Here is an 11442-nt window from a genome sequence, read left to right on the forward strand (position 1 = left end):
ATTACAAAGATTAAAAAAAATAAACAACAAACATAAAAACTAAAACAGACTTTTTTTTCTGACATCTATCAACAAAAGTGTAATAATGAAGTAATGCAGCAATAATGAAGAAAGCAATTATGATATCACTGAAACGGAATGTCAAGTAGAACATGAGGAAACCATAATTACCTTAGCGAAGATCAGATTTTACCAATATTGTATCGTTTACAGCTATAGATTTGTTTTTCACTCTTAGTTGAAATTTTGCCATCACAAAAACACCCCAGTGACTCACAGTAGAGAACTACATAAATCACAATTCACTCCAGAATGAAATCTGTAATTAATGGAGATAAGATAAATCTTACTTTGCCTCGTGTCTAAATTCTAAAATAGTTCTGAAGTCTTATTTAAAACAAAGAAAATTGTATTTCTCATTCTCTCTCTGACTGAACCACTCATACTGTCCTCCACTCTGCATGCCCACAGCCCTGCCACACTCCTCAGTCTTTCCCTCTCTGCTCCACTTCTCATAACAGACCAGCTTGTCATTGATCCAGAACCACAGATCCAGAGTGCAGGAGTAGCGCAGGCCGAGCCAGACAAAAGGACTCGAGGCATTCTTGGCTCTCACCTCCGCCCATCTCTGTTGGTAACGGTTAGTGATGGAGACCAGACCCCCGTGAGACTCTCTGCAGTAATCCAAGGCCTCCTCCCAGGTCTTGTTTTCTTTGATCAGGATCAATTTATCTGCCATAAAAACAAAATAACACGCTCAATTGAAGTGAGCTGTAAACATGAGAAACTCTCTATGCTATTTATTTTGTTATAATAAAAAAAAACAAAAAAACAAACAAACCTAGAAAAAGCTTGTGTGTTACTCTGCCCTCAGTAGAAAACAGTATAATGATGTTAATGAACTTTGTGCAGACAGGTCAACAACATCCTCAAATATTTGTGTTTTTAAACTATTAGGAATCCAAAACAACTTCTCTCCATATTTACAGACAACAGAGACTTTAAAACGTTGGTTGAACCTAAAAGTAGCTCAAAGTTATCCCACAGATATTTAAAGTCATCTGACTGTTAAGTAAGTGTATTCATGTTTATGAGATTAATTCAGCATACATGCAGATGTAGGTGGAGGAAAAATATACAACATGTTTAGTTGGATGTTGTCAGTGATTCCAGTGATCCTCCTCTTAGAGAAAACCAGTCAGACACATGTTGATAAAAACTCACCATCATAACAGAAGAATGGTTTTTCTTTGTCACATTCATCAAAGCTCCATTTTCCTGATCTGTTTAACAGAGTCATAGCACATTTCTTGTTGCTTTGTTCATCATTGAATAACTGCATATCCCAGTATCTGAAAGAGAAATCACTCCCATCTGACCACCTCCAGCTGTCTCTGAACAGACCCATCCACACACTCATGGGACCGCCATTGAACAGGGTCTTCATTTCTTCTCCATCTACCTGATCGAGTCCACTGGCCAAGTCAGTGTGATGGTATCTGCAGTAGCTCTGAGCCTCTCTCCAGTTCATTTGTGTTTGTATCAAATACAATGTTTTATTGTCTTTCTTCATTTCTGTGAAACAAACAAAAAAACACACAAAGACATCCCTCAATTATTTCTCACCTGAAATTCTGTCTGTCTCTGTCTTCTCACTTCACAATTATGTGATTGCATTATATTTTTATATCATGATATTATAATATTATTTAATATTATTCACATCTCCTCACCATCATAGCAAATGAACCACATAGGATGGTTACATGAAACATCTACCAGTTTGTCTCTTTTCCTCCCACAGTTTCCAGGTGGCTCATTATCAGTTCTTCCATTCAGATTCCAGCTGCTGTCATTTTGAATGTATTTCACTCCTGGCAGAGACCAATGCCACATCCTGTTTCCACCTGTGTTGTTCAGTCCAATCCAGGCTTCTCCTTGATTCTGTGTGGAGTTACGGAGTCTGCTCATGTCTGTCATGTCAAACACTTTGGCCAGGTCTGTATATTTCTCTCTGCAGTATCTCTGTGCTTCAGACCAGCTCTTGTTTTCTTTAATAAAGTGGTACTCATACAGGCGGCATGTAAAGAAGCAACACTGACCTGAAATACAGAAATATGATATAGAGATTATATGAGATTATTGAATTCACTTAAAAAACAACAACAAAACGTGTGAGGTCATAATCTCATTTTAATTTTAATTAAAAACAGTATATTTGGTAAAACAATCCACTTACCCATCAGAATAAGCAGATACAGACTCCACTGCATCTTTGATCTGACAGATGAAAGAGATATTTTATTGCTCAAGGAAACAAAGATTTGAACAGAACTTCTTTTTTCACTTTATGTCAGGAAAGAAAAGATAGATCAATACAAGATGGTAGGAAACATAAAATACACGTGAAAAAGACCAACATACTTAAAGAAAAATAGTGTGAACTATTATGAACCAGGACAGAAACTATTTTTTGAAAAATTCAGCAGCTCATGAACAAACTGAAAAAATTAATGATTTTACTAATCTTGGAATCTCTTTTTTATTTGATGCTAGTTCATCTTTTCAGTAAGAGTTGAGGTAACAGATATTTTAGTTTTGTTTTTTTTAGTATAACACCTGACAAGATATTTCAGATATTCTCTACACGTCACCTCTACACCACATACATAAAATATATTACAGGTTTTAAACTTACATGTTATAATTTCTTCTCTATTCGGTGTGTTCATGGAGACAGCTCTCAAGTAGATATTGATATACAGTAAAGAGAGCTCTTTTTTGTCAAGGTTAGGATTTGAATATCCAAATACAAGAGTGGGACTATTTTCCCTGAATGAATGGTCCACTGATGAGAGGGATTTGTATATTCCAGTCATAAAAGGTGTCATTTACTTTATGAGTAAACAGGAAAAAAGGGGAAGAACGCACTGCACTACTAACTGTCCACCAAGCAAGAACGTATAAACATATCGTCCTTATGTGTGTTGCTTAATAACTTCATCCATTATCTTGAACTGGGTGTGAGGCACAGTTAGAAATTGATCTGCTCTAGAAAGTACAGGGTATCACTGCTTCAGCTGCAGCTATTCAGACATCATAGCAGGAGACTGCAACCAACAAATGAAGGCATTTATCCAATCCAGTCTACTAATTTTTAATCCAAACCACACCTAAAACTGTGTTTCCTTTTTTTTTTTTTTTTTCTTTGCCTGTCCCATTTGGTTCTTTAGCCGTCAGAATTGTTGTCTGAAGACCAACAAGGATACCCAATGAATTTATTTTGCCAAATGGATCATCATGGCATTGCCGTATTGGTCCATTTGATCGACCTTTGTTTTTATTATTTATTTTATTTTATTTTCAGTTGTTACAGACGGGACAGACATGAGTGAGGGATAGGAAAGGGAGAAAGAAAGAGGAAGGAAAAGAAAGACAGAAGGGGAGAGGGACAGTGAGAAAGGGGGGGGGGGGGGAATATCTCCGGGATCACCTGTTGAGAGAAAAAGAATAGAAAACAAGCAAAAAAAAACAAAGCAACTTACTAAACACAACACCATCGCATTAATCTAGCTAAGTGTAAACAGCAGTAAATACTAAATATTGAATGTTGTTGTGCAGCACGCAGGACAGACAGCGCACAATGTGCTTTGGAGTAGCAGCCAAGAAAGGTGTGATTTAAGTCTACGAACAGTGAACACCTGTGTGCACACCTGTGTGGATCGGTGCGCTTGTATTCAAATGGTTTCCCCATGTAATGGTCTGCAAGAGGATGTAGAGAGCCATAGCCCTGTCCCCCAGGGCATGAAGCAGGCATGGGGGAGATCCAGGCCCCAGACATCCAGAGGCCCCAGAGTGCAAGAGCCCAAGGAGGACCACCGGAGGGGCATCCGTGCCACCTTCATGGGAAGGGCTGAGGATCCCCAGACGAGGGGTCACCCAGTAGCCACCGGGCAGAAGCTAGAGGGGGCTGCTCCGCCGGCAGCCAGCTGTGCCAGAGTGAACCGAGCTGCAGGCACAGAGGCCCGAGGGCCCCCCGCGCCCCGGAAGAGGCCTGACCGAGCAACAGGTGCCAGGCCCCGAAAAGTAGCCACCGGGAGTGAGCTGGTACATACCTGAGCGCCCAGCCCCGGACACCAAGAACCACCAATGCACCGACCCCTGAGGGCATCAGTCACCGGCAGGGAGTGTGGTGAGGGGAGATAGGCCTCCACACTTTGGAGGCCCTGGGAGTTCCCAGAGAGGTGGAGCCTAAGACCCGACCTGACATATAGACACAGACAAACAGGCACACACAGACACAGACATGCATTCCCACCCTCATGCACACATATACAAACACTCAGCACTCACCCAACGTAGGAATAAACGTAAATGGACATGTACACACAATCATACTCCCCAAACATACTCTATACCCCGGGTCCAGGTACCCTCGCCCCCAGAGGGGGAAACGGCACCCAGACCCAAGAGATGTTACCCTTCCCTCCGGGGTGGAGGCAAGCAGACCGTCCCAGGCTCCGCAGCAGCAGGGAGGCCAATCGGACAGCCAGCATCTCCTCCCAGCCCCCCCGCCCCGATGGCTAGTAGAGAACGGGGGTGTGTGAAGACCCCATACCTCCCTCCTCCCGCTCAAGTGTAGTGTTGCTGCGTGTTGCTCTAAAGTGCATTTAAAACAAGGGAGAGCATGGTGCTGCTGCCAGAGAGCAGCAGGTGTTAGCACGGCCCCTCCCGAGAACCCTCAATGTCTACATGGATTTAAAATTGAGAGGTGGGCACCGGCGCCAGAGGTAGGTTTGAATACACAGACCGTGCACTGGACGCCGTTAACGTGCCCACCCTCAAGGCCCTATATATATGTGTGTGTTATGAGAGTGTAAGTAATGTGGATGTTGTTGTGAGATAAAATTGAGGCACAGGTGGCCAGAAGAGGACGGGGGGGGGGGGGGGGGGGGGGGGTGTTTCTAGGTACATTATTTTTTTATATACAGTTACTGGTGTTATCAGTTTATTCAATTTAGGTTATTAGCCCCATAGAAATGAGTCCGATAAGATCTAAAGCAGGTGTATGTAACGATCACTGCTGAGTGATTGTCACTCTAACTGTCAAACAAATCACAAAATTAGTTGAGCCAGCAGATAGACTCATAGACCCGAATAAAGAAAACTGAATGGAATTTCTGCTCTGCTTCAAGTTTTCAGATTTGCTTTGATTGAGATAATCATCTTGTACTTGGTGAAATGATACAGGATTCTTGGATTACCTGGATAAAATTTCAGCTTCCAACATGTAATTTTAATAAAATTGTGAATGGAGGCACGCTAGACTGAGTATCTAATTTTACTTCTGCTTTTGGTTATGTGCAAATTGGAAGCAAATACTATGCTCAGTGAAATAATGACCTTATATTTTGTGGCATGCTTTTATTGTTGTTTTGTTTGTTGTTTTGACTGTGTTGCTGTATGGACTATGCAGTGGAAATGTAAAGAGTGATGAGTGGTGAGAGTTTTGCCTGGGCGTTGATCCATTGGTAGTGCCTCAAGGTAATGCTTCGCGCGTCTCCTCCTTCACTCAATACAGACGAATGAGAGCAAGAGCTGTGTGTCAGTATTATTCATTCATTTCTCCTCACTGCTTCCCCTGTTTAAGGTAACTGCCATCCACAGAACTCTATAAACGTGGCAGCATGTGTTACTGTTAACTGTTAGCCCATTATCATTGTTCATCATAAGGAAAGAGGTGAATTGTGGACTGTTTTTGCTGAGTTGAACTCTGTTGCTGTGTATGCTAGCTTTCTCTATTGCTCCACCATATTGTGTCATGATTTTTCTGTTACTGTCTGTATACGATAACTACTGGAAGACATACAGTACTTTAAGTATTATTTAGTTTCTGTGGAAAGTCAGTGACTTTGTCAGCTAAAATATCTGAGTTAACAAGATTCATTTATCCAATGTTACAGTTCATGTTGTGTACTGTCTAAAGTATTCTCATCAGCTACTACAGAGAATAAGAGTAACTTAGTTTGGAAACTATTGTCCTGAGACTGTGTATCAATACAAGGAGAATGTGGTTTTGATTGTGTTATTTTTGTAAGACTCAATACAGACGAGGGGGTGAGAACTGCATGTCAGTACCATTTATTCCTCCTCATTTCTTCCCCTGTTGAAGGGCAAAACATCTCTAGTGAAGGTTTAGTTCTGTTTTCTTGTTCTTCTCATTTAGTCTCTGTGTGTTTTGTTTTCTTGGTTCCTTACCTGTCATGTCCGACGTCTCTGTGTCAAGTCTGCTTATGTCTCATGCTTCCTGTTTTATTTTGATAGTCCTTGTCCCATGTTAGTGTACCTAGTTTTGCTTCCCCTTGTCTCTTTGTGTCTGATTAGTCCCAGGTGTGTTTCCACCTGTTCCCCATCCTCTCGTTATCTTGCCTGTGTCTTTTAGTCCTCAGTCTTCCCCTGTTTGTTGTCACCTCGTAAACCCTCACGATGCTGTGTGTTATCGCCATGCTCCCCTTTTCCTAGTCTTTTCCTAGTCCATTTCTGTAACCTATTATGGTTATACCCCTAGGATCAGAGACACTGGCCCTTTGAACAGAGAGCCAGTCCAGACTTCTGTACTGACGTAACTGTGATCTTTACAGTAGTTAACAAAAAACTCCAACAGAGTGACTCTAGGAGCCTGTGAGGGGATTAAGGACAATAACGGATTACAAAGAACCAACAACTGGTATGACGAACGCGGACGTGACTCTGGCAAACGAGCTGAACACTTTCTATGCTTGCTTCGAGGCTGCAGCTAAATACGCTAATGATGCTAATGCTAGTGGCGCTAACGGCTGCAGACAGGAAGATACTGCCAATACCGGAAACGTGCTCATCATCTCCGAGCATGACATGAGGAGATCCTTAAAGAGAGTGAACACCAGGAAAGCAGCAGGACCAGACGGCATCTCAGGTCGTATCCTCAGAAACTGCGCATACCAGCTAGCACCTGTGTTCATTGAGATATTCAACATCTCTTTATCTCAGTCGGTGATCCCCACATGCTTCAAAGAGTCCATCACTGTTCCTGTCCCGAAGAAACCCCACCCTGCTTCTCTCAATGACTATCGCCCTATAGCCCTCACCTCAGTAGTGATGAAGTGCTTTGAACGCCTGGTCAGAGACTTCATCATTTCTTCACTACCAGACACACTGGACCCGCTACAGTTCGCTTACCATCCAAATCGTTCCACAGACGATGCCATCTCTCATCTCCTCCACACATCACTTACTCACTTGGACACTAGAAGGGGGAATTATGTTAAAATGCTCTTCATCGACTACAGCTCTGCATTTAATACCATAATTCCCTCCACACTCACCACCAAGCTGGAGCACCTGGGACTCAGCTCATCTATGTGTCTGTGGATCTCCAACTTCCTAACTGGCAGACCACAGGCAGTAAGGATGGGCAGACATGTCTCAGCCTCCATCACTCTCAGCACTGGAGCCCCCCAGGGGTGTGTTCTGAGCCCCCTGCTGTACTCTTTGTACACATATGACTGTGTGGCCACTACAGGCTCCTCCACCACCATCATTAAGTTTGCTGACGACACCGTCATGGTGTGCCTGATCTCTGATAACAACGAGACGGCCTACTTGAAGGAGATTAGGAATCTGGAGAACTGGTGCCAGAGGAACAACCTCCTTCTAAACGTCAGTAAGACAGCTTCAAATACCTCGGAGTTCACATTACACAGGACCTGTCATGGTCCTGTCACATCAACACCGTGGTGAAAAAGGCCCAACAGCGTCTCTACCACCTCAGACGCTTGAAAGACTTCCGACTGCCCTCCAAGGTGCTCAGGAACTTTTACTCATGCACCATAGAGAGCATCCTGATGGGAAACCTGGTTCGGGAACAGCACCATGCAGGACAGACGAGCTCTACAGAGGGTTGTGGGATCAGCTGAGTGCACCATCCGCTTCGAGCTCCCTGACCTGCACTCAATCTACAGCAGGCGGTGCTGGACCAAGGCCAGGAAGATCGTGAAGGACCTCAGCCATCCCCACAACGGACTGTTCTCTCTGTTTAGGTCAGGAAAGCGATTCCGCTCCCTGAAGACCAACACAGAGAGACTGAGGAGGAGCTTCTTCCCGCAGGCGATACGGTCTCTCAATCACACCACCACATAGTACTGACCCACACATATGGTTTTTACACACACACTGAACATTCTTTCATTCATACACTAGTGGCCACTGCACAACTACACTGCGTGGTCATCTAATCGAATCACTTTATCACAAGTCACTTAAATAAATCATAATTCATTCTGTGCTTATAAGTCAAAGTTATATAATGTTGACAGGCTCAAAACAGAGGGACCTTCACATAGGTATAAATACATGGCTGCTTTTGACAAACGTGACATATTTTAAGGTATCAGTTTGTTACCAAAAGCAGCTTGAATGTCCCAGTTTATCCTCCGCACTCCTAAAAATGCTTATAAGTTACTCCCATTTATTTGTACCCCAACAATTATTTAGTATACATTGTCAACACATAATTGTGGAGTAGGAATGGAGGTGATCCCTGTATGCTTCAATTAAATTATTTATTTCAATTTTATCCATTGATCTCACATATTCATATTCACGATTAAGCAGGAAAAAAAGCAAAACAATATTGTTTATAAAGCAATACACTTTAATCATTCAAAGCATTTTAATAAAGATTTTTTTTAAAAGGTATTAAAATACAGTTAATACTAGGCAATGCAATGAAACTCAAATTTGTTAAATTAACATAAACATATGTCTTAAAATGATATCAAATTCAAGAGTGATAATAAAATTAAATACTACAACTTGCCAAAAAGAAAACAAAGGATTTTGTATTAAGCACATCTGAATGTTACAGAAATTGGCTCAATTTGTGTGAAGCATCATATTTAAAAGAAACTCTGGCCTGTCATCCTAAGCAGACATACATTTACTTTTTCTTACGTTTGCATTACCAAAAAGCCACCAAAAGTTGTGTGGTTGGCTCCCCAAACATATTAATTTCAGTGGTATTAGTGCCACTGTGGACCAAAGTCAAGCCACAAAAGAAGAAAATAGAGCGTAAAATGGTAAAATTAATTTTCCAAGCTGTTTTAGCACCGCTCACTCTCTAGACCAAACTGGCTGTTTTGATGTTGTTTAATAATAAAATGTTCTCATCTGTATCTCTTATCTGTTTGTACCAGTTGGACTCTGCAAAGCACAATGAGGAAATTGTTTTTCTACTTCCTGACACAGGTGCTTGATTGGAGGACAGTTTAAGACATTGAACTTGAACATTGTAGGCTGTAAAAGTAACGTTTATTTAGGAACCCGATAATATCCTTTACATTAAATGTATGGTATGATACAGTAAAGGAGTTCAGAATTGGTAAAGAGCTTGGTTTGCTAAAATGGATAGCCTTCGGTGAAGAATTTAGACTAGGAAAATTGGATCTTGGTTTTAAAAATTGGAATGAAAAGGGAATCACAGCAATTTGTTTATTAATCAAAAAAGGAGAAATTAAAAGTTTTGAAGAATTAAAATGGGAATACAACTTAAAAAACAAGGATTTTTTTCAGACACTTACAGGTGAGAGATTATTTTAATTAAAAAAAATAAAAATAAAGGAAGACAAAATCCATCCTATTATAAAAATAATTATACTGGCATATAAAAGTGTTATTCCAAGAACAGTGTCTACCCTATACAAATGTTTGATGGAATCAAGACAGGAATCAACTGTATATGTTAAAGTAAAATGGGAAAGAGAGCTGAGTGAAGAAATCACTGAGAGGGTGTGGTATGAAACATGGAAAGAACATAAGAATACAACTCACTCATTGAGGTGGAAAGAATTTATCTGGAAAAATCAAATTCGCTATTTTATTACACCTAAGATTAAAAATAAGCAAACCAATACACAACAACAATGTTGGAGGTTGTGTGGATGGGATGAACCAGACCATACACACATTTTCTGGAAATGCAAAAAAATTCACACTTTCTGGGTTAAAATTCACTCAGCTCTCTGTGATATATTAGGTTATATAATTCCTAGAACTTGCCTTGTTTTGTATCTAGGGTACTTGGAAGGTACTGTAGATGTAAAGGATCGTTACCTGGCTAAGATTCTCATTTTGGCAGCAAAGAAGGCCATCACCAAAAACTGGCTTAAGACAGAAACACCAGGAAAGCAGCAGTGGGTAGCAATTGTGGAGGACATTATGGAGATGGAGAACCTTACATATAAACTGAAATTAAAGGAAGAATGCTTTTTGAAGGACTGGGGAAAATGGTTGACGTACAACGGAAGAAAAAAAAAAGACTGAACTGAATGAAGATGGGCATACAAAAAAAAAGAGAAAAGAATGTGAAATGAACTATGAAAATGTTTGACACCACAGGCATGTTTCCTTTTTTTTCTTTTTTCTTTTGTTTTACTTTAACTTATTTTTCTAATTATTATTATATATGTATTTATATTTTTATACATATATATATTTCTTTGTTCCTTTTTCTTTCTAATTTCACTGTCTTGAGTTTGTGACTCTCTTTGTATTCTGTTATTCTGAAGAAACTGTATGCGTAATGGACAGGTGAGTTGTTCAAATAAATAAAATAAAAAGTAAAAAAAAAGAAAAAAAGTAACGTTTATTTGAATGGCAGAAATGCCCTGCAGAGCACAAAAGCTATGACAAGGCTTTAAGTGGTTTTTAGGAACTTTAAATCACTAAAATAAATTTATTATGTCAAAGGCAAGGTTAATATGCTTTTTGCAACACTACAGAATTCAGCAAATCTGGTCTACATAAAATATATCATATATTATCTTATTCTCACTCTTTGGGTAATCTAGGAAGGTCAGACTCAGCTTTTGATTTTTTGTTTTATGAGGTTTTTTGTGTTCCTTGGAGCTCAGTTTGATTTTGTTTGTTGTTTTGCCCTTGGCTTACTCTGAGTTTAAAGGGGACATGAAACGCTGCACGTATAGAGTCAATTTACGTTATTGAGCCCTGCTCTCAAAAACTGGCAAGGGTGTAACTCTGTCTGTGAAACTGGATTTAAGAAGTAACTGTTATAGGTCCTGTGTCTTATTAAACACCATTAATTCCGTTATCAACCCTTCACCTACCACACACTTACCAGTGTCTCCAGCTACCTGTGAAACCTTTTTACAGTTTCTTGTTAAAGATAAGATAAGATAAGCCTTTATTAGTCACACATGTGAGAAATGTGTTGTGTCACAGCAGAAAGTGGAGAGTGCAGAGTTACAGTAGCAAAAATTAAGAAAAACACTGGAATAGAACAAGAGAAAAAAGAATACCATATGTCACAACCCGGCTCAAAGGATGTGACAAGTAAGTGGGAGACCACACACAGGCTTTTAAAGGCTGTAAGATATTTTAATGAAA

The 11442-nt window shown here is 40.4% G+C and overlaps 1 protein-coding gene across 1 annotated transcript; it reads right to left on the reverse strand.

Moving 5' to 3' along the window:
• Positions 1 to 388: 388 nt before the first annotated feature.
• On the reverse strand, positions 389 to 2273 carry LOC118455912 (C-type mannose receptor 2-like). Its single transcript, XM_087839284.1, has 4 exons — positions 2240 to 2273; positions 1734 to 2102; positions 1225 to 1575; positions 389 to 732 (listed from the first exon to the last, which is right to left on the reverse strand). Exons 1-4 carry the CDS (start codon positions 2271 to 2273, stop codon positions 389 to 391), a joined length of 1098 nt encoding a protein of 365 aa, XP_087695410.1.
• Between the last annotated feature and the right edge of the window lie 9169 nt (positions 2274 to 11442).

This window comes from Neolamprologus brichardi, chromosome 3 (assembly GCF_056152115.1).
Source record: "Neolamprologus brichardi isolate AB-2024 chromosome 3, ASM5615211v1, whole genome shotgun sequence".
Classification (NCBI taxonomy): Eukaryota; Metazoa; Chordata; class Actinopteri; order Cichliformes; family Cichlidae; genus Neolamprologus; species Neolamprologus brichardi.